General features: G+C 48.0%; 4 protein-coding genes across 10 annotated transcripts in view; 1 reads left to right on the top strand and 3 right to left on the bottom strand.

Annotated features, from left to right (window-relative positions):
• DERL2 (derlin 2) overlaps positions 1–166 on the bottom strand; it is an 8,666-nt gene extending 8,500 nt beyond the window's left edge. For 2 of the 5 annotated variants that reach the window (XM_010847427.1, XM_010847426.1), the window contains exon 1: positions 48–166. In XM_010847427.1, the coding sequence (XP_010845729.1) occupies positions 48–140 (93 nt within the window). In that variant the 5' untranslated portion in view covers positions 141–166. The other 3 variants (XM_010847425.1, XM_010847423.1, XM_010847424.1) reach the window with 2 other exon arrangements.
• A 300-nt stretch (positions 167–466) lies between these two features.
• On the top strand, positions 467–5,350 carry MIS12 (MIS12 kinetochore complex component). Of its 2 annotated transcripts, none has more exons than XM_010847428.1 (2): positions 467–661; positions 3,582–5,350. In XM_010847428.1, exon 2 carries the CDS (start codon positions 3,636–3,638, stop codon positions 4,254–4,256), a length of 621 nt encoding a protein of 206 aa, XP_010845730.1. In that variant the 5' UTR covers positions 467–661; positions 3,582–3,635; the 3' UTR covers positions 4,257–5,350. The 2 variants fall into 2 exon arrangements, with proteins under 2 accessions (XP_010845730.1, XP_010845731.1); XM_010847429.1 differs by lacking the exon at positions 467–661 and adding an exon at positions 2,297–2,329.
• Positions 5,351–6,499: 1,149 nt separating this feature from the next.
• Positions 6,500–8,308, bottom strand: LOC104993982. The gene has a single exon (XM_010847431.1). It carries the CDS (start codon positions 8,067–8,069, stop codon positions 7,704–7,706), a length of 366 nt encoding a protein of 121 aa, XP_010845733.1. The 5' UTR covers positions 8,070–8,308; the 3' UTR covers positions 6,500–7,703.
• A 5,507-nt stretch (positions 8,309–13,815) lies between these two features.
• Positions 13,816–23,328, bottom strand: part of NLRP1 (NLR family, pyrin domain containing 1) — a 32,310-nt gene continuing 22,797 nt past the window's right edge. For both annotated transcript variants that reach the window (XM_010847433.1, XM_010847432.1), the window contains 5 exons: positions 20,275–20,537; positions 19,415–19,540; positions 18,517–18,658; positions 15,602–15,646; positions 13,816–15,198 (listed from right to left, as the gene is read on the bottom strand). In XM_010847433.1, coding sequence (XP_010845735.1) covers positions 14,882–15,198; positions 15,602–15,646; positions 18,517–18,658; positions 19,415–19,540; positions 20,275–20,537 — 893 coding nt within the window. In that variant the 3' untranslated portion in view covers positions 13,816–14,881. The remainder of the gene's footprint in view (positions 15,199–15,601; positions 15,647–18,516; positions 18,659–19,414; positions 19,541–20,274; positions 20,538–23,328) is intronic.

The following is a 23,328-nucleotide window of genomic DNA, read 5'->3' on the forward strand; positions in this document are numbered from 1 at the left end:
GGCATATCCAGTACAACTCATGAGAAGCTGGCGCTGCAGCTGCTCACCACAGCGGCGGTGGTGAGGACGCAGGCGGTGGTGTAGGCGCGGCTGACCGGTGGGATCTGCAGGTACTCCAACCGGAGGCTCTGGTACGCCATCTTCCCCACCGCCGCCGGCCCCCCACCCCCCCCATTCCCCTTCCGCCAGTCCATCCCAGCGGCGGGGCGGGATCAGGGCGGAACCAGACGCGGGGCCCTCCCCGTTCTGCTGCTATCCAATCAGCGCTGATCAACTGTCCAGCCACCAACCGCTAGAGCCCGAAGAAAAACACATCCGCCAATCACGAGTTGCGTTTCCGCGGCGGCCCAGCCTAGCTTCTCCACCCACCAACGTCTCGGGGAAGGGAGTGAATACCGATTCATTCTGCCAATCCCCGCTGGCCACAGCTAGCTTTCCCGCCCGGCCCTTTTCCGTCACCAATCTAGGTGGCCCCTCCCCGGACAGTCGGCCAATTAGGAGCGCGGTGGCATCGTGCCCTTGCTATCGTTCGCTGAAGCGGATAGCGGTCAGAATCTGGGGGAGTCAACCGCGCCGCCTATCTCTGGCAGCCTGCGGTGGTTTAAAGGAGGTGGCGGGAAGCTGGTGTTTGGTCGAATTTATCACTCTCATAGTCGCTTGGGTAAGTGCCACGGGGCTGCATTTTCTTTGAAGAAAAGCGGGAACAGGTGGCACTCGGTGGGGCGCCATCCCGGCCGCTAGAGCTGCCTGATGGAGCAGCGTCACCAGCGGGCCGCGAACCTCCACCCTGAAGGTCCCGGCATGCAGCGGGGGCGCGGGGCCTGTCGGGAGCCAGTTCTCAAGCCGGAAGTAGTTCCTGCCCGGAGGTTTCTGGAGCGTCTGCTCCTCAACTCGTTGAGGTGACCTGTGTACTTCCCGCGTATCACCTGCAAATATCGGTTGAAGCCTTATTCATCCTGCCCTCAGGAAATCTAAGGCTTGCAGAGAAGATAGGCTTGTGATAATAGTAACCTAAAGCAGGACTTGGGGTCGCAAAGAGTAGTCACGACTGAGCGACTTGAACTGAACTGAAAGCAGGACTTGATCAGTTCCCGAAGAGAGGCCCTGTTGGTTTAAGGTGGACTTTTTAGTTTGGAGGCTTGATTAGGACTGGGTAGAGCTCATGAAAATCAGTCCAGTATTGGTAGAAACTGCTGAAGCAAGAGTTGCAGAGAATCTTGCTGTAACAAATTGTTGGCGAGATTCTCTAGAGTAGGAAATGGCAACACACTACAGTATTCTTGCCTGGAAAATTCCATGGACAGAGGCGCCTGGCGGCCTGCAGTCTGTGGGATCTAAAGAGTCAGACACGGGGAGAACACGCACGCCACGCATCCCATTAAAGAGTTCATCAGTCTTTGGCTGGGGATTTCATAATGAACAATCCAACCATTTGGACAATGAAAATATTATTCTGGTCTAGAATAGTAGAGTCATGCTAATGTAAACAGTAAGTTGTTGGGGGGTGAGGCAAGGAGACTCTGGTAGTTTCAGTCCTCAGTGTTCAACCTGTGTGTGTGTATGGGTGGGGGGTTAGATGTTTTTGGTTTTCAAAAAACAACCCTGTAAAACCATTTTACCAGATTGGCAAAAATTAGAAGTATTAATCACTTCAGTTATGCTTATGTAAGGCATCTGGTCCCATCACTTCATGGGAAATAGATGGGGAAACAGTGGAAACAGTGTCGGACTTTATTTTGGGGGGCTCCAAAATCAATGCAGATGGTGATTGCAGCGATGAAATTAAATGACGCCTACTCCTTGGAAGGAAAGTTATAACCAACCTAGATAGCATATTCAAAAGCAGAAACATTACTTTGCCAACAAAGGTCCCTCTAGTCAAGGCTATGGTTTTTCCTGTGGTCATGTATGGATGTGAGAGTTGGACTGTGAAGAAAGCTGAGCACTGAAGAATTGATGCTTTTGAACTGTGGTGTTGGAGAAGACTCTTGAGAGTCCCTTGGACTGCACGGAGATCCAACCAGTCCATCCTGAAGGAGACAGTCTTGGGTGTTCATTGGAAGGACTGATGCTGAAGCTGAAACTCCAATACTTTGGCCACCTCATGCAAAGAGTTGACTCATTGGAAAAGACCCTGATGCTTGGAGGGATTGGGGGCAGCAGGAGAAGGGAACGACAGAGGATGAGATGGCTGGATGGCATCACCGACTAGATGCACATGAGTCTGGGTGAACTCCAGGTGTTGGTGATGGACAGGGAGGCCTGGCATGCTGCGATTCATGGGGTTGCAAAGAGTCGGATACAACTGAGCGACTGAACTGAACTGAAGGTACTTAAAAAGGAGGACAGTGGTTAGTAAAGGTCAGATGATGAAGGTCCTTGTAAGGCATGTGAAAACGTTTAAAAATGATCCTGAAGGCATAGGAAAGTGTTGAGGAAGTTAAAATCCTGTTAATCCACAGAATTCTCTCCACAGGACAAAGACAGCAGTTCTATGAATAAGCATATCCAGATTATAATGCATTAGAGATAATCTGTAAATGAGATTACAGAGACAGATATTCTACCCTATTTATACTGCTAAGCTATTACAACCATTCTATTTTTAGAATAGAATAAATTCTCAAGATTAACAGCACAGTCTTATAAAAAGATTTGACAGCACTATTTGCTTCAGATTCTTTGATAAGGTTCATCCTAAATTTGCCTGGTAATTGATGTAGCCATTTGTTTTAGCTAATTTGTCTGCAGGAATAATGAAACTTCTTTTATTTCTAAGACAAGTATCTGGTTACAGCCCAAAAAAGGTCCCGAGGTTAAACACCCACAGTGACAGGGAGATAGGAATGCTATTTTCTTAGATGTTTACATTTGAAAGGAATGACTCCCAGACCCTTAAGAAAATGCCAGGGTTGTAAAGCTTACTGGAGGTTTGCTCACCTTCTAGTGGTATTTTTTCAGATGGCAAGATTGGAAGGACGGGGAGTTGAGGACATTGGCAAAGGAATGGTTGACGTGATGGATCATGGATCCTAAAGTGGAGTGGGGAAGTGAAGTGGGAGAGACTAAAAAGAGAGGCTCAGAGGGCTGAAAGTCTTGAAGATTAAGATATAATATGAATATAGGAATGAGTGTTGGAAGACTAGCATATGAGGTTGTGGTCAAAAAGTAGGAGAGTTGGGGAGAGAAGTTAAAAATGTCAATACCTAGGTTGCTGAAAGAGTGGAGATGAAGGTCTGAAAAAGTGGACATGAAGAACTGAGTTTCTAGGGCATTGGTTGTAAATCTGAACGTTTACATGGGGTAATAACAGAATTCAGAAGGCTGAGCCACGGGCCAGAAGCCTCAGTAATTGAGAGGTGAGGGAAATGGACAAAGAGGAGGAAGAAGGGAGGCTGATGAGAGTCTCGGAGAGGCAGGATTTGTATCCTGTTGTGGATGTGTGAGGCTGGAAGTAGCATCAAGTATCAAGGAACATAAGCTTCATGGTTTTTGTTTCCTGCTCTGTTTTGTTTGTTTTGCTGTCTATAATGTAATTTGTTATTTTTTTTAAACGAAAATTTTTCTTATTACATTTGCAGGTTGTTCACAATCAACAAAGCAAAAAAAACCAAAAAACAAAAAAAACCACGAAGATGTCTGTTGATCCAATGACCTATGAGGCCCAGTTCTTTGGCTTCACACCACAGACTTGCATGCTTAGGATCTACATTGCCTTTCAAGACTACCTGTTTGAAGTGATGCAGGCTGTTGAACAGGTTATTCTAAAGAAGCTGGATGGCATCCCAGACTGTGCGATTAGCCCAGTCGAGATTCGCAAGTGCACAGAAAAGTTTCTTTGCTTCATGAAAGGACGTTTTGATAACCTTTTTGGCAAAATGGAGCAGCTCTTCTTACAGTTGATTTTGCGGATTCCCCCAAATGTCTTGCTTCCAGAAGATAAATCTCAGGAGACACAGTCTTACAGTGAGGAAGAATTCCACTTTCTCCAAAAAGAAATTGAACAGTTACAGGAGAAGTATAAGACTGAACTGTGCACTAAGCAGGCCCTTCTTGCAGAATTAGAAGAGCAAAAAATTGTTCAGGCCAAACTCAAACAGACATTGTCTTTGTTTGATGAACTTGAAAACGTTGGCAGAGACCATGGGGCTAGTGATTTTAGGGAGGGCTTGGTGTTCCTGATCCAGAACTCCAGAAAACTCCAGAATATCAGAGAGAATGTGGAAAAGGAAGGCAAACGATTGAAAATATCTTGATTTCTCAATAGAAAAAGGAGTTTCTCAGTAGGTGGACGGTATGGGATTTATATCGACGATATTCTTAATCCTAGTGCACTGTATATTTTGGGGAGGGTTTCTTTTTTCACACTTTCTTATATTCCACATTCTCCTCTGTTTTAGTCCGCTCTCCTGAAGCATCTGTGTTTTATGTTCAACTAATCTTTGAAGCATCTGTGCTTAGAGGTCTGTAACGGGTGGGAAGGGATTCTTGGTTCATTAAGAACTCATTTGGGGGTGTGACTGAAGAAGTAAAGCTTTCCCTGGCCATTCAAAGATATTTGTAAAAGTTGTACCATGGTCGTGAGTCCTTTGTAACCTTGACCTTTTTGACTTACTCTTTGGATGAAATGAAATGACACAAAGGTTAAATGGGTGTCGTCTTTATTAACCAGCCACCACATTGTGGGGCAGCCAACACAGATTGCTTGTTCTTGCCCAGTAACTTTTCTCACACGAGGAAGTTAATAACTGGCTGAAAGAAGCAAGTAGCAGAAAAAACAACCATGACCTTTAGAAAGAAGAAAAGAAGTTTGTTTCTAAGATAAATCCTTGATGATGTTAAAGGGTTTAATGTCTTGGAGCCCAGCAATGGAAGACATTGGACAAAAAAGGAAGCATCTTACTGGCATAGAAAAGGAAGCCTGGAACATACTGAATTGCAAAGATTATATTAACTATTAGGTATATATACCATTTTTTTTTGTCATACTCCAGTTAGTTTTGGAATCTGCCTTGAACCTTAATATTTAATTAACTTATTTATTCACACTCATAGAAACTCTCAGTGGTAAATTTCAGCTGTATTTTGTGCTTAAATTCGATGAAACATTTCCTTTTGTAACTAATCCATGTAAAATGTTAGATCACCCATGGAAAGGGGAGAAATGGCAATAGCTGCTCCTAAGGTATTACTTGCTATCCATGTCTTCCTAAAGCACAGAATTTGAAGTTTCTCCTTTATATAGAAGTGTAACTAGGGTATTCATATTTGCAGTTAAATATTCATCAGTATAAGAAGCCTGTGTTTACCTGGAATACAATCCTGTACATTAAATATGTATATTTTAAAAGCTTTGATTTATTCTACTGTATTTAATGTCATGGTGTGTGTCTCAGTATGACTTTTTAGCTGAATGATCCTTTAAAGTCATCATCATTATTATTATTTTTTACATTTGGAGCTTATTTAAAATCTCCTGGGACTTCCCTGGTCCACTGGGTAAGACTCAAGCATCCACGGCAGGGGGTGCAGTTTCAGTCCCTGGTCAGGGAACTAAGATCCCACATGCCCCATGGTGTGGCCAAAAAAAATAAGGGATGGGGTTGTGTGAATGGGAAACAATGGGACCACATGTTTAGAACACTAGGCCATGTATTGGGATTCAGTGCTTAGTCAGGATCAGAGGACAGTAAAGATCCAGTATCCAAGACTGTAAACTGGAAAAAAAGAACGGTACATATTGTACCTTGGAGACTTAATTTTGGAGAACAGTCCCTTTTATTGGGGGCAAATTATTGTAGTAAACTGGCTGCACAGTGCAGGCTGATGTTGGGAAATGGTAGGTGTTACACTTTTGGTACTGAAATACAGGGTCCAGATATCAAGGCAGGTAGTGATACGGGATTCTGGGAAAATAGAACTGGGAAATGACAAGATCCTGCTGTCAGCAAACACTGAGCTTATAAAGGTACAAGCTGGTGAATTGGAGCAAATTCTAGAGCTCAGTGGGGGGGACTGTTGGGGGGCTTCCCTTATGGCTTAGCTGGTAAGGAATCCTCCTGCAGTGAGGGAAACCTGGGTTCGATCCCTGGGTTGGGAAGATCCCCTGGAGAAGGGAAAGGCTACCCACTCCATTATTCTGGCCTGGGGAATTCAGTCCATGGAGTTGCAAAGAGTTGGCCAAGACTGAGCAATTTTCTTTTTATAGCTATTTAGCAGAGAAGGAAATGGCAACCCACTCCAGTGTTCTTGCCTGGAGAATCTCAGGGACGGTGGAGCCTGGTGGGCTGCCGTCTATGGGGTCGCACAGAGTCGGACACATCTGAAGCAACTTAGCAGCAGCAGTGGAGAGAGACGCTGTATCTTGGAATGCTGGGTAATAGGATGAAATTGGTTTTGGAGGGACAGTAGGAACGTGAAGATTATGGGGTGAAATTTGAAGCGGAATAGGAAGTTTGGTGGGCTCACTGCATAGTTGGAAATGAATAAAGGACAGAAATAGAGGAGACTGAAAAAGAATTTATTCCATCAGAGGTACCACAATTGCAGACATTTCCAAGTAAAGTATACGCTGTAGCAGAGAGCATGTTTTGACTAAACATTCATGAGAAAACAGAGACGGCATGTGAGTAAATAACCTGTCAAGGTGGGTTTTGGTATTACGCCTTTTGGGTATGAGATGACAAACCCCTAGGGGTTGTGTGATTTCCTAGCGCGAATTCTCAGCAATCAGAAATCTCACTCTCTTTTGCGAGGCTCTGGAAGGGTTCCGGGCCAGGATAAGCAACCCCCACCCCCGCAATTCTTAAAGACGCAACGGCAACCCTTTGGACCCCCAGCCAGGGCCCCAAGCCTCATTCCGCGCGGCGCAGCGCGCAAGCTATGGGCCCGCGCGTCCCTGGAGATCTGCAGTCGTTGGTCCCAAGCGTCCAGGACACGACGAGACCGTGACTTCCTGGCAGAACAGCTCCTTCGGCCTTGTTTCCGCTCGGTCCCGACATCGATAGCGTCATCAAAGCCCAAGGCAGGGAAAATGCAGTCCCGGTTAGCTCAAGTCTCTGGGGAGATGGTGCGCTACCACGACAAACGCCACTCACTGTATGCTGCGCCCTTGTGACGTCCGCTGCGCGCTCAGGTCCGCCAGGTCCCACGCACCGGGCTCTGTCTGCGTCAGCTCGGGGTGGGGTGGGGGGGCACAGCTGGCTCCTGGGAGGGGGGGTCGGGCGATGCATCACAGGAATCCGGCCCAGCCCAGGCCAGGGCGCCGACCCTCCCCGCGGGGCCCTCTCTGGAAGGCCGTGGGCCCGGGTCGGCTCATCCCTTAAAAAACAGAAGGTTGGACTCGCTGTACACGCCCCAGACACAAAACGACAGACTCCCTCTGCGTGCCTCCACCTCACACAGCGGTAGGGTCCAGAGACATTATCCTCATTATAAATGGGGATCCATCACACCGCGAAGACTCTAAACTCTGTGTTCCCGTCCCCTCGTCCCCAGGTGCTTATTTCATTAGCGACAGCTGCTTTGGCTGTTTCTACTGATGGACAGTTAGACAAAGGTGGTGACAAGCAGAGAAGAAAAGACACAAGCGTCAAAAGCTAGACGAAGGGGGTGCGGGGCGTCTCCAGGCACAAAATGCTGAGCACTTCCTTTCCTTTCCCTCCCGCCTCAGCCCTGCGCGCATCCCGTCCCGCCCGCGCCTATCAGGCAAGCTGTAAATGGATATAGGTAAAGATGCAGGAGGTGATGGAGAAGGCGATGGCCGCGTAGATAAAGATGGAGAGGTGCGGAAAATGGTCGAGATAGCAGCCTTCATCCAATGGAGGGGCCTCTTCCTGGGGCTGGGGGCGCGTCGCGCCCTTAGGCGGCTGCCAGGGGCGGGCCCCCTGCGCCTTCCCGCCAGTGCGCCGACCGGCCTTCCTGCCCGCGGCCCAAGCCGACTTGGGCCCACGGACAGCGGGGGGCTCTTCCGGAGGAGCCTTGTCAAACAGGCCTTCGGAGTCAGAGTCGGGGTCCGGGCGAAGCTGCTCGGGGTCCCAGGGTTTGCGCTGAAAGAGTTGGTCAGCCATTGGCGAGGAATACGGGGAGACGGGTATGTGGGTTCTCAGTGGTCCGGTCCTGGCAAGGTCTAGGCGCAGTGGGCGGCGACGGCGGGGCTGCGGCTGTATTTCAACCACCCGGGTGGGGGCGGAGCCGGGGGCCTCTGCAGGGTCTGCGCCACGTCTGTCTCAGTCGTGGAACCTCTTGTTTCTGGCTCGCGCTTCAGCTCCCAGCCTGTTGCAGAGGTTGGCTGTCCGGGTTCAACCTCCAGGATGCTCCAGGGCTGGCGCCTCGGGAATCTCTGTGTAACCTGGCTTGTTTCCATGGCAAACTGATCCGGGGGCGGGGGGTGGGGGGTGATGCAGGAAGCCGGTGGGGGTGCGAGCTGCTAACTGGGATCCGGGAGGGCGAAAAGGGGACTTGGGGCCGAAGAGGCTGAAATACAGACGGACAGGATCCCAGTTCCACGCGGAGCTCCCTGGGGGTTTATTTCTCCTTTCAAAAGATATATTATGTGATCTTTTTAAATTAAAACATTTAATACATAAAGAAACTAATACATAATCTTTGTAGAAAACGCAAAAGGTCGAAAACCCTATTGGAAAAAGAGTAACAAACCAAAGTCTCCCACAGTCTCGAGCCCAGAGGTAGTACAGTCAGCAGTGGTGGTGCTTTTCTTCGCGCTCCTCACCCACGAAGGCAGTATCCCAACCTTTTGGGTGTATCACATATGATTAGAAGATGAGGAACAAATACTTTCAAAGATCGCCTGAACTGAGCAGCCGGCTCCCCCACTGCCACCCCTACCCAGGGTCCTCTTGGCATCTGCAAGACTCTTCCACAGGTTCCATTGGTCTACCACAGATGGCTGGGTACCATCTTCTGGCATGTCTGTTGCACCCACGTTTCCAAAGCTGGTTCGTGTTCCCTTGTGGAATTGGGGGGAAGCAGCCACTAGGAGTTACTTGGGTCCCAGTGGTTGGGAGGGGTACATGGCAGGCCCTGCCAGTTGCTGCAGACCCAACTCTGCCATTCAGGAACTCATTCCCTCTTGGAACTGAAAGGCCCAGGGGAACCAGAACCAGCATGCTGAAACAATGTCATCAGGGTGCTGTCTCTCTCCATCTCACAGAGTTTTCAGGGACTTCTTGTGCGGCCAGAGTCTACCACATAGTGCACAGTGGTAGGTACTCAGATAAAATTTGTTGAATGAATGAATCGCAGTGAATGAATGGTTGTTGGCAGCAGCAGGATCACAGTCTCACAGTTTAGCAAGCCTAGCTGAAAGAGCACCTAGTTGGCTAGAGGTGGAATATATGGAACCGTTGTTGGGAATGTAAAATGGTGCAGCAACTTTGGAAAACAGTCTGGTAAACTGCATGAAAAGTTAAACCATTCACTTACCATACAACCCGGGAATTAATTCCACCCCAAGGTTTCTATCCAACAGAAATGAAAACATATGTCTGAATAGAGACTACATGAATGTCCATAGCAGTGTTATTGGTAATAGCCCCAAACTGGGAACAATCCAAATGTCAATCAAATGGTGAATAGATAAACAAAATGTTGACTATCTATGCAATCAGATAATATTCAGCAGTAAAAAGGAGTGAACTACTGAAACATGCTACAATGTGGATGAACCTCAAAAACATAATAAGTGAAAAAACAAACAGATGAACATAGATGCAGATTGTATGATACATTTAAATGAAATGTCCAGAAAACAAAAATGAGATATCACCTCACACCTGTCAGAATGGCTATCATCAAAACCTCCATACATAACAAATGTTGGCCAGGATGTATAAAAAAGGGAACTCTAGTAGCGGTTTAGCAAGACAGAAAGTCATGAGGATAGTCATGTGCTTTGATGCAATCATCTTACCCCTTAATATTGATTTCAAGTCAACAGTCTAAAGGGTAAAGAAAAGCTTTCAGCAGAAAGATTCATACTGTTTATAATGGCAAAGACACTGGAGCAAACTCAATGTTGGAACAAGAGAAGAATACTTAATTAAATGATGGTGTGTATACTGCAGCCATAAAATTAAAAGACACTTGCTCCTTGGAAGAAAAGCTATGACAAACCTAGACAGTGTATTAAAAAGCAGAGACATCATTTTGCTGACAAAGGTCCGTATAGTCAAAGCTATGGTTTTTCCAGTAGCCATGTATGGATGTGAGAGTTGGACCATAAAGAAGGCTGAGCGCGGAAAAATTGATGCTTTTGAATTGTGATGCTAGAGAAGACTCTTGAGAGTCCCTTGGACAGCAAGGAGATCAAACCAGTCAATCCTAAAGGAAATCAACCCTGAATATTCACTGGAAGGACTGAGGATTAAGCTCCAGTACTTTGGCCACCTGATGCGAAGAGTCTACTCATTAGAAAAGACCCTGATGCTGGGAAAGATTGAGGGCAGCAAGAGAAGGAGACGATAGAGGATGAGATGGTTGGATGGTACCATTGACACAATGGACATGAGTTTGAGCAAACTCCGGGAGACAGTGAAGGACAGGGGAGCCTGGCGTGCTGCAGTCCATGGGGTTGCAAAGAGTTGGACATGAATTAATAACTGAACAACAGCAGTCCACTGCATGGTATCACACAGAGGCATCAGAGAGATTATTCTCAAAACTCTCAAGTAGCTTGAGGGGTGCTTGTCATGCTCTAAATCAAAGTCAGAAAAGCAAGATTTAAAACCACATGTGCTAGGATGACAAGATGAAAATGTATTCCTGCAGAGCAAGGTTAGAACAGGAAGAGTCAAGATGGTCATTTTTGAATTGTTTGGATGGTGAGATCATGGGGCAATTTCTAATTTTTCCAGACTTTGTTTACCATTGTTATACTATTTTTTTGTGCAACAAAAGCAATTAATAGATGAGAAAATGTAAAAATGGGCCCAATGGCCACTTGTCGGATTAACAATATCTTGCAATGTTCTGATTGGTGCCCACGCAGACTAAGGACAGTACCCAAGTGTCTGGATGGCCCCACATTGCCTAGCAACCACATGCTCAACAGTGGTTGCTAGGAAACCAGGGACAGAGACAGGACTCCTGACTAATACCCAGTGTCCATCGCGCTGCAAGCCTCTTCCCCTTGTTACTGAAAGCTTGGCCTCTCTGTACACCAATGCCAAATCAAATCTCAGAGACTGAGTTTTGGGTGATGTAGAAAAGGATAGCTTTATTGCTTTGCCAGGCAAATGAGGACACATCAGCATCGCCTCGAAATACTATGTGTCCTAACCTGGGAGGATTTGATAAGGGGTTTCATAAGACAGTCACAAGCCCTGTGTGTGTGTGTGTGTGAGTGTGCATGCATTCTTAAAGAAAAAGATTATTCATGACAATTGTTCAAATAGTAAGGCAGAATTTACTGAGAACTACTGTGATAGATGGACTTCCCAGGTGGCTCAGTGGTAAAGAATCTGCCTGCCAAGCAGGAGATGTGGGTTTGATCCCTGGCTCGGGGAGATCCCCTGGAGAAGGAAATGGCAATCCACTCCAATATTCTTGTCTGGAAAATCCCATGGACAGAGAAGCCTGGCTGGCTATAGCCCATGAGGTTGCAAAAGTGTTGAAGTCGACTTAGTGACTAAACAACAACATTGTGATAGGTATAGGAACTTCTGTGATAGCGTTTGGCAGCAGAGGGGAGAGACTGGGCTCAACTCTGAATACAAGGAAAAGTTGGGGGTTCATAGCCAAGGACAGAGTGGGCTGGCTGAGAGATGGGGCAGTGGTAGTGGTGCTGGTGGTGTGTTTTCAGTGGAAACCTACTGGGAGAGTTGGTGCCAACAGGATTGTTGCTGAAGGCAGGCCAGAGTGATCAGATATCATGTGGAGGATGAGGAATTTAATCAGGTATCAAGGGTGGGCGATTCTGGATAAACTAAATTAGTAGGGTTCTAACTAAAACTGAACAATGCAAAAAAATGACACAGAAGTCCAAGAGTCAAGGCCCAGTTGGGAAGAGGATTCAGAAGAGCCTAAGTAAAGTTCGGTCCAGGAAAGATTTTGTCAGTGGGTACATAAACATATATATGATTACAGAGATAGGGCTTCCCAGGTGGCTCAGTGGTAAAGAACCCGCCTGCCAATGCAGGAGACGCAGGATGTGTGGGTTCATTCCCTGGGTTGGGAAGATTCCCTGGAGTAGGAAATGACAACCCACTCCAGTATTCTTGCCTGGGAAATCCCGTGGACAGAGGAGCTGGGTGGCTACAGCCCATGGGGTCGCAAAAGGGTCGGACACAACTCCTCGACTAAATGACAAACAGCAGAGATAGGAAAAAGGTGCGAAAGGAGATACCTAAGGCTGTTATCAGAATTCTCCATTTCTAGGGCACACAGGGGTAGCAGTACTACCAACAGCAAGGATGTCTGTGGGCAGAGGTCTGACTCGAATGTCACCTTCTCAGGAAAGTCCTTTCTCCCTGAGTATTCTAAAGTTGTATGCTGTTCCCTCACCCCCAACTATCACCCTCTCCAATGTTTGTTTTCTCAAAAGTACCTAAGAGTATGTGAAATTATCTTCTTAATGAATTTATCTCATTTTTGGCTGTGCTGGGTCTTCCTTGGTATTCTCAGGCTTTCTCTAGTTACAGCAAGCAGGGGCTACTCTCTAGCTGCAGTGCACTGGCTTCTCACTGAGGTGGCTTCTCTGGTTGCGGAGCACAGGTCCTAGCATAGGGGCTTCAGTAGCTGTGGCTTGCAGGCTTAGTTGCTCGGAGTCACTGGAATCTTCCGCAAACAATGACTGAACCCAGATCCCCTGTATTAGCAGGTGGACTCTTATCCACTCTATCGCCAGGGAAGTCCAAAATGGATTTATGATTTCTATTAATATTTCCTTACCACTGGAATATAAACTGCTCACCTAGAACATCCTCAGGCACAATGAAAGTAAGGTTTGTTGACTGACTGACAGTTGTCCACTGAATCAGTAGCTATGGACTCATCTTACACATCAGTCCTTGCCATCCTCAACCGTTTCAGTAAGTATCATTATCTCCCTTTAACAGACCCAACAACTGAAGTTCACAGTGGTTTAGACTTTTCCAGGGCCACATCTAGTGGGTGAAGCCAGGATTTGGTTCCCAGCTCACTGCCTTTCCCTCAGTACCCCAATTGTTGGTGATTAGGATGCGGATCCAAAGTAGTCAAGCATCTTTCCCCCAGTTCCGGACCTGCCTTTGTTTCTGGCCATTCTCCTCCCCCAAGACCTGCCCCACTTTTCAGTTGGCTGCCATGAAGATGGGTCCCGATCTGGGGATAGATTACTGGGCCTCTAGGAACAAGAGACACAATGGACTGGAAGGGAGGGAAGTGAGTAGGGGAGCCCCGCGGGAGAGGGCAGAGCAGGCAGACCCTTCCTCACACACCCTCACCCCTGACCTCCACCTCCTCTCTCTGTGGTCCCGAGCCCAGGTATTGGGCCGGAGCATACCCCGTGGTGGCGCCGCACCTGGGCTTTCCCCACACTTAGTCTGCAGAGGTCTCGGGGTCACCACCCTCCTAGCTAGGGAGAACATTCATCTGGATGCGCCCTCAGGAGGCCTCTCGTTAGAGGCCTGAGCTTCTCCGAGAGCTTGTGGGAATACCGGGAGGCCTGGGCACCTTTGCGTATCCTGGGGCCACCCTATTCCCAGCTGTGTTCTCCACTTCCTCTCTCTCATTCTGGAACTCATGCACACTTCAGCTCTCTGAGGCCTTGGGGCCAGTTGGGAGCGGAAAGAAAGGGCGGGTGGGTGTGAGTGAAAATAGAGGGTTTGTGTTTTGGAGTGTTCGGTACTCTGTCATCTCGTGGTTTGGGGGAACGGTGTGTGTAGATACGTGTGCATGCCCGCCTGTTTGACCTTTGTTATCTGTTCTCCCTGTAGAAACGAACAACCCATGACTGACAGCTGACATCAACCAGAAGTTTTGATTTGCACCGCGACATTTCCCCTGACTTTATTTGGGAGTTGTTGCCAAGTCACTTTCTGCACTCAAATATTTTGTGATTTGGGGAGACATCTCTGCATTATCCCATAAGTTTGCTGGTCTGTGTGGAACAGGATGTCCCGGGAGTGGGACCACAGCCCTCCAGCCACTGTCTTTGAGGAGGGGTTGCCTTGGAGCCTTGGGGGTAAATCTCCCTCTTCATGGCCCCTTTGATGGGTGGGCCTGGGGCTGTGGGTTTGGGGGAGCCTGGAAAGTAGAGACACCCTTGGTCACGCCTTCTGCATGTAGGAGCCTCTGTGTCCCTTTCTGTTCTTGGCCTGTCTACAGGTTGGTGGGTGGGCTTGAGTTCTCCTGGGAATGAACCCAAGGAGGGCTCTGAGGGGAGCGTGGGTGCCCCAGCCCTGGATGGACAAGTGAAAAACCAATCTGTTTTTGTTCCTGTTCACAAGCCATTCAAAACCCCTAAGGTGTCCATTTCCATTGTCCGTCTCCAGCCAGATGCCCCCAGGCCCACGTTCTCTCTGCTCCTCTCTGCCCCTCTCTGCCTCTGGAGAGCACAGGGAGGACTCTGGGTTTGGCGGCTGTGGCCAGCCGACCAGGCTCTTAGGCTAGGCTTCTACAAGGTCTGCAGAAGTCCTGCCAGCTCCAGATGGACATTCTCTGAGATGCTGTCGTTTCACCTGGACAGCTGGTCCATGAAAGCCAAGGGAGGCCGTCTGGGTTCCTGTGTGGCTTTCCTGGGCAGGGCAAGGTAATGCCCAGCAAAGGCATCATCATCAAAGTTTTCTTTAGGCCTAGAAGGCAACTCAGATGGTAACTTGTTTCCTGATGAACAACAGACCCAGGTGCTCTCAGGCAGAGCCAGGACTCACAGCCCAGCTTGTCAGGAGCCCGGCCTGGTCTCTTCACTGCCCCACTTCTCCCAGAGTTCCATGATTAGGTGAGGATGGGTCTCCTTCAGGGCTTGGTAGAGGCGATCTTTGCAGGCCCAGTCCCAGGATCGGCTGAAACCAAACAGCCTCCGCATCTGGCCTGGTGCAGTGGTCTCTGCCCGCACCCCCTCATACTGTTCTTCGCTCAGCACCTGTCCATGCAACTTGTCCAGGATAGGGTCCACGGATGTCACTCGAGCCACCAGCTGCTCCCGATGTCGGTCCACAAAGTGCCTCAATCTCAGGGCAGCTGGGGAGTCAGGTGAGGCTGGAAACAAACAAAGAAAGGCTAGTACCACTGCTCCTTCCTCTGACCCTCCATCTCCACTTCTCTTCACTCAGCTCATCTGCATCCCTGGCTTCCTTCTGCCCTGTAAAGGCATTTGACCACGAGAAAGCCACTTTTGCCCTCCCTCACATCAGCACCTGGCCATTCTGCTTGAGCTTGGGGTGGGGTTCTCGGTGGAGGCATTTGAGGTGGTTTGGTGGGAGGTACCAGGGCCCCCATGGGCAGGAGTGAGGGGCATGGGGTACACAGCACTCTCCAAGGCCTGACTGCTTGTGAGGTTTGCAAGAGAGTCTTTCCTTCCTCTCTTCCCAACTCTCCAGGACCTTAAAGAACACCCCAGAACTGCCACTGGCTCATGTGGTCTCTAACAGCTGTTACTGACCTCTGAGGCCTGGAGAGACTGGAGTAACTGTCCGTCTGAGATCTCCTGGAGGGAAACAGAGATGAAGAAGGATCTGTAACAGTGCTGGTTATTTACACATATGATACTCCTCTAAACTCCTACCTACTTCTGAGATTTCTCTCATTCTGAGAACAAGCTACGGATAAATTCTGATAGAATCTGGAGTAAGGGCTGGAAGGGCCTTTAGAGATTATCCAGGTGCATCCCTTCCTTATGCATATGGGGAAACTGAGGCCCAGAGGCCATGATTAGACAGAGGGTGGGAGAGAGATAGGAGGCATCCAAGTGAACAGCAGCAGTTTCTCTCAGCATCCCAGACACGGTTTATCCAGTGTTGTCCTGAAGGGAACCCTGGTAGAGAACTAACCAGGGTTTAGATAGCTTAAACTATCTAAGATATCCTTAAATAGTTTAAGGACGTCTTAAACTTCTGAACAGACATCTATCTCCTTGCCCATGTTGGGCCTTCTAGATTCACACAGATCAAATCTGTTCTGAATTTTGATGTCAGAAGATCAAGGGACTTCCCTGGTGGTCCAGTGGCTAGGACTGTGTGCTCCCAACACAGAGGGCCTGGGTTCAATCCCTGCTTGGGAAACTAGATCCCACCTGCTGCAACTAAGAGTTCATGTGCCACAACTAAAAATTTGCAATGCTGCAACTGAGACTGGCCCAGCCAAATACGTAAATAACTTAAAAAAAGAAGAAGAAAACCTTAGCACTTGGGAGTAATGGGATAATTTCAATAGCAAAACAACAGAAATAAGTCAAGGGGCTTAGACAGTTACTTGCATAAGGCGAGGAAGGGGCTGTTCACAGCAGCTCATGTGGACAAGGCCTGAAAGTCTGAGCAGACTCAGATTCACTGTGACCTGATGGTCTGTGGAGGTGGGCACAAGACAGGGGAGCTCCAGCTGCGGCTCCAGGAGCATCAGGTTCATCTGGAGGGTGGAGGAGGGTATTCCATGTCCTCCCTGAAGACTGGACACTCAGGGAGCCCATTCTGGCTCATCTGTAAATGGGAACATCTACCAGGAGGGTGTCCGGATGGCAAAGAATTAAAAAACCAAAATACAGGAGGAATGATGGGAGGAAGTAGAGAGATTTGACTTGCATAAGAGGAGACTTAGGGGAGGCCTTGATCCCAGTCTTCAAGTATCTTTTCTTGATACTTTCTCCTGGGCTCTCCCAGGAGAAACAGATAAGAAATAGAAATAGATCTGTCAGTTCCAAGGCACAGAATCAAGATAGGCAAGGATGTTGGCTTAATACGAGGAAGAAGAATAATATTGCTCCTCTTTAGGGACCACTGGGCTTTCCTTTACTATTTCCAGCTCAGATGGAATCTGAGAATCCACCTGCAAATGCAGGAGACCCAGGTTCGACCCCCGGGTTGGGAAGATCCCCTGGAGAAGGGAATGGCTACCTGCTCCAGTATTCTTGCCTGGAGAATTCCATGAACAGAGGAGTCTGGTGGACTACAGTCCATGGAGTCGCAAAGAGTTGGACGCGACTGACTGACCAACACTTTCGCTTTTTACTAGGGACCACAGCATGATACATGAACATACCTCATTTTATTTAATCTTTCCAACAATTCCATAGGTTAGGCATTGTGATCCTCACTTTACAGATGAGGAACCCAAGTTCAAGTGAACTAGGTAATTTTCTTAAGATGACCCAGCAAGTAAGGGCCCTAGCTAGGGCTGGTGAGTTCTCCACCTGTGTCTGCACTCAAGCTGGGACCAAGTAAAGTCCATTCTCTTTCTACCACTGTGATGCCTGTGCAGCTCAGGATGGAATGTGACCAACAACTGACAAAGGCTGTTTGTCCTAGGAAGGACTGTGTGTCCTAGGAAGGACTGTCCAGGAGATTTTGTTTCTTGGGGGTGTTGGTGTTGGATTAAGAGACTGTAAAGTTTCTTCCGTTCCCAAGAGTTCAATATTTGGATTCCCTTTTGCCTGCCTTGACAATAACTGAATGATCCTGGTTAGAGTATCTGATATTGCCAGAACTGGCCCAATCCACACAACCATACAACCATGTAGCATCTACTTGTTACTCTTTTTTTTTGGCCACATGGCATGTGGGATCTTAGTTCCCAAACCAGGGATTGAACTTGTGCCCCCTGCAGTGGAAGTTTGGAGTCTTAATCACTGGACCACTAGGGAGTCCCCTAGTTCTTCCTCTTTCATCTACCTTCCAAGCTCTCATGAGAAACTACCAAAAACCTTGTGGGTATCAAAGTCTATTCAAGGGCAGAGTGGACACATATGGTGCAAGAGAGAGAGAGAGAGCACAGGGCTTACAGTCAGGTTAACCTGAGTTCCGAAGAACTGATACTTTCGGACTGTGGTGTTGGAGAAGACTCTTGAGACTCCCTTGGACTGCAAGGAGATCAAACAGTCCATCCTAAAGGAAATCAGTCCTGAATATTCATTGGAAGGACTGATGCTGAAGCAGAAGCTCCAATACTTTGGCCACCTGATGTGAAGTACTGACTCATTGGAAAAGACCCTGATGCTGGGAAAGATTGAAGGCAGGAGGAGGGGACAATAGAGGATAAGATGGTTGGATGGCATCACGGACTCAATGGAGATGAGTTTGGGTAAACTCCAGGAGTTGGTGATGGACAGGGAAGCCTGGCATGCTGCAGTCCATGGGATTGCAAAGAGTTGGGCACGACTTAGCGACTGAACTGAACTGAACTGAACTGAACCTGAGTTCCAGTTCTGCTCCTATCAGTTGTTGTCACTAGGAAAAGGCACAGAACTCCCCTGGACTATTTCTTTTCATCAGCAAGTTGTGATAATACAAACTCTCTCTTTCACACACGCACACACTCTTTGACTTTCTCTTGTCCCACCTCTGTGCTCCCTGGACTTGACTTTACCTGGCTTCACCAAGGCTTCCCACACCACAGTCCCATCTTTCTTGCTTCTTATTTGCAGCCTGATCCCTGACCTCAAATGGCGAACGTAGAACTCAGAGAACAGCTGAGATTCTCTGGGGCTCCGATAGCAGAGCTCCAATTCCTGCAGAGAGAGAGAGAATCACTGAGTGAGAAGCCACCTTTCAGTCTGCTAGTAAGATCTTTCACCTGATACCTCACTTGGCCCTGCTTAACCTCACTTAGCCCTGACCATTTCCTGGACTGAAGTCAATCTTTAGACCCTGCTTTTTTCTTTCTTTTTAAAATCCTTATTTATTTTTGGCTGCACTGGGTCTTTGTTGTTGCCCAAAGGCTTTCTCTAGTTGTGGAGAGTGGGGGCTAGTTCCCTGACTAGGGATTGAACCTGGGCCCCCAGCACTGGGGGTGTGGGGTCTTTTTTTGGTGGGGTGGGGGAGAGTGGGGGAGTATGGAGTCTTAACCACTAGACTGCCAGGGAAGTCCTTGGTGGCTTTAATTGGAGGTCATTGTCACTCTATAGCCCAACTCTTCCCAATGTTGTCCCCATCCTGAATGTGACCCTCCCCAACTTCCTGTCTCCTACCCTTTGAAGCATTCCTGCTCACCCTAAATCTCACTTGCTGTCTATGTTGTGCTTAGTCACTCAGTGGTGTCCAGTTCTGTGAACTATAGCACACCAGTTCCTCTGTCCATGGGGATTCTCCAGGAATCAAACTGGGGTCTCCTGCATTGCAGGCAAATTCTTTACCAGCTGAGCTACCAGGGAAGCCCCACTTGCTGTTTGCCCAACCCCAGTTCACCCGGTCCCTGGGAAAGCTCTGAGACCATTTCCAAGCAAGAGCTCTGACCCCAGGGATGGCTGACCACCTGGGCTGCTCACCTCGGGCAGTATTTCCAGCTTCTCTGAACCAGACACAATGTAGCGGGAGCCCATGTAGAGTGGGGTCAGCGGGGGTGGCTTGTGAATTCGCACAAACTGGAACATCTTTTCTTCATTGTCTATGGCCTGAGGAGTACAGAACAAGGATCAAAGCAGATATGTCTGGACCCTGACTCAGATTCTGCCTACAGAACCTGGTCTGAACAAAGTGAGATGACGTTTCTGTGTGTTTGTATGGGTGATGCGGGTTGTACCACCCCTGCTGGCTTCCCACCCCCCACCCATGCTTGGCCTCTGCTGTGCTCAGGGTGAGAGCTGGGGCAATGTTGGAGAAGACATGGTAACAGAGGAAAAGAGACAGTTCTAAGCTCCAATACTTTGACTACCTGATGCGAAGAGCCAACTTATTGGAAAAGACCCTGATGCTGGGAAACATTAAGAGCAGGAGGAGAAGGGGATGACAGAGGATGAAATGGTTGGATGGCATCATCAACACAGTGGACATGAGTTTGAGCAAACTCTGAGAGACGGTGAAGGACAGGAAAGCCTGGAGTCCATGCTGTAGTCCGGGGCATCACAAAGAGTTGGACATGACTTAGTGACCAAACAACAACAATAACAATAAGCATGGAAACCACCCATTCTTTTGACTCCTGGGAAGAGGCTTGTCCTGAGATGAGTGATGGTGTGGCAGAGTCAGCCAGAGGAGACGGGAGCAGGATAATTTACCCATGTCAAGGTTCCTGTTTATAAGTAGCCCATCCCAGTTCCCAGTTGACCCATCTAGGGGACTCTTTGGTTGTGTTTCCTGTTTGCTGTCAAGCCCACCCTGGCCCAACCTTTCTGGCTCTTATTGCCACCTTCTGAATGGAGCAATCGCTGGGGATCAGGTAGAGGTGGAAGGTAACTTCTTCAGGCTGGAGGTAATGGTAGAGCAACACAGTGGAGGTGATGGGAATGAAGCGCAGGGCAGTTTGGACCATCCTCAGTAGAACTCCCATGGGCGAGAAGCTGGGGTTTTCCAGGACGGCGTAACATGGCGTCACCCTGGCTGGCTTCTCCAGGAGCATCCCCTCCTCTTTGAAGTGGGCCACTTGAAACTGGGAGATGTCCACATCGTTCCCTGTCAAGGGATGGATATGAGAGGCAAGGACTTAGTGCCTCACTGAGTCAGACTTGGCTGGGGGAGTGACGTACTTGAGTGTAGGCTCAGTGGCCTTCCTAGGGAAGCCATTGTACACAGGCCTGCCACCTTTGGGGGCCTCAGGCAATACTGTCTCTGGGGTGGGAGCACCACAGAAACTCCCTTTAGCCAAACCCATACAGAGGACCAGCCCCTGGCCCGGGAGTCGGGAAAGCTATGGACCCTAGGGTTACTGGCTGATGTGGATTCTCTAACCATGAGGGCCACCGAGTGATGTTGGCAGGTTTGACTCCAGGCAGAGGGAGGACAAGGAGGGGGAAGGGACAGTGAGGAAATGGAGCATCCAAGGGCCACCCACCATTCATAGTCTTCTTTTAGGGAAGAACCCCTTCCCCACCAGTGTGGGGGGTCTCAGCAGGAGACAAGCTGGGCCTCCCACCCTGGAAGCTGTTATTCCCTGGTGGCTATGATGCAGGCATGTGACCAAAACTTGAGTAAGTGAATGCTCCTTACCAGGACCTGGATCTAGAGAGAATGAAGAGAGATTCTTTCGGCAGTAGCAGTGGGGTCAAGAGTCCGGCGGCCACCATGGCAGGAGGGTCCTGCGATGGCTGTGCCTGCAGCACAGGTTTCTTCCTAGTTTTCTTGGTTCTCAGCATCCTTGCACACTGCCTGCTTTTTTTTTTTTTTATGTTGCCTAATCTTTTGCTAAGTCTACAAGTTACTCAGGAATCTTTTTATATATTCCTTTCCTGCCTAAATCAGCCAGAGTTAGTTTGCAGTCAAGAAGTCTGACAAGGCATGGACACTGATGAGTTTGAAATGAAGAGACAGCTTGAGAGATGAAGGCTGGTAGTGGGAGAGACACAGGCTTAGAAATCAGGAGTCCCGGTTCCATCTCTGTGTTGCTTGGCAACTTCAGCAATGCAGTGGTTTCCAGGTAGCAGAAGGACATTGAGCAAGCCAGGCAAGGCCCTTAGGCTGATGGGCACCAGTCAGAACATTGCTGACTGATTTTAATCCCAGAAGAGGCACCCAGAGAGCACATTCATTGCTTTTTTTGTGTGTGAAAATAATATCACCGTCTGACAAAATGCTGAAGAATTGACTAAATACAACTATAATTACCATCTTCCTCTTTTCCACTAGTCTTTCTTTGAAGCAACACCTTTTCATGTTTCTGTCATAGCCCATGGATTTTTTCGATTTCTCATCATTGTGTGTCTTCCTCTTAGAATCATGGTGAGTATCCCTGCCTGTCATGTGGGAGACTGGGGTTCAATTCCCCAATGGGGAGACTAGAGTACTACCTTTTGGGCTTCCTTGGTGGCTTAGATGATAAAGAATCCACCTGCAATGTGGGAGACCTGGGTTGGGAAGATCCCCTGAAGGAGGGCATGGCAACCCACTCCAGTATTCTTGCCTGGAGAATCCCCATGGACAGAAAAGGCTGGTGGTCCATGGGGTCGCAAAGAGTCAGACACAACTGAGCGACTAAGCACAGCACAGCACAGAGAAGTCACATCTTTCAGTGATCATAGAAATTTCCTGGCAATTCTCTCTTTGAATATTTCATCTTCTCCGTTCTCTCTGCCATATCCTTTGGAATTCTGATTAGGTGTATTCTAGGCCTCCTCATAGTATCCTATCCTCCATGTCACTTAATCTTTTTTTTTTTTTTTAATGTTTTCTTATTTTCTTTAATTAGCTTTTTTCCAAATCTGATTTATCATTTTTAATGATTTATTGCTTTTTGCTTATTTTTCCCCAGGGTGATTTCTATAAGTATATGGGGTTGCAAAGAGTCGGACACGACTGAGTGACTGAACTGAACTGAACTGATGGTGGTTTAGTCGCTAAGTCATGTCAAACTCTTGGGACCCCATGGACTGTAACCCAACCAGAATACTGGAGTGGATTGTCATTTCCTTTTCCAGGGGATCTTCCCAACCCAGGAATTGAACCCAGGTCTTCTGCATTGCAGGCAGTTTCTTTACCAACTGAGCTATGAGGGAAGCCCCATAAGTATATGAAACACATTTATTTTGTGTTTTGTTTCTGATAACACAAAAAGTGCGAACTCTTTATGGGATCGATTCTTATTATTTTCTTATTTTTAAGTTATTTTAATTAATGTATTCATTTAACAGGACCAGTTCTGGTACCTGTGTTTCTTCTGGTCCTCGTTTGTGATGCCTTATTTACTGTTTGTAGTTTTTGACTGTGAGATTATTTTTTTATAATGTTTTATTTTCAGAATAATTGATATCTGCTCCCTGTTGTATTTATTTATGGCTTTCCCTGGGTCTTCGTCACTGCACACAGGCTAATTGCAGCAAGTGGGACTTCTCTGCCTGCAGAGCATGGGCTCTAGAGCACAGGCTCAATAGTTGTGGCACATGGGCTTAGTTGCTCCACGGAAAGTGGGATCTTCCCGGACGAGGGATTGAACCCATGTCTCCTACATCGACAGGCAGATTCTTACCTGTACCACCAGGGAAGTTCAATGTTAGCTTGTATTGTACTTTCTATTTAGGGAAGCCTTTAAGTAATTCAGGCAAAAATAATTATGAATCTGGGGACAAAAGTGCTTCAAAAAAGATATGCCCAGAGCACCATGGAATGAGAGAAAAGCTGTCTCCATTTCTGTTAATCCTTTCTCAGTCTCTCTAAGGAAGCCATGAGTCCCCCTCAGGACATCACCTCCAAAGCCCCTTTCAGGCCCATTCTTACCACCATCACCTTGCTCCCGCCTCTCCCCCCTGCTTAC

This window comes from Bison bison, unplaced genomic scaffold, assembly GCF_000754665.1.
Source record: "Bison bison bison isolate TAMUID 2011002044 unplaced genomic scaffold, Bison_UMD1.0 scf7180017864249, whole genome shotgun sequence".
NCBI classification, from domain to species: Eukaryota; Metazoa; Chordata; class Mammalia; order Artiodactyla; family Bovidae; genus Bison; species Bison bison.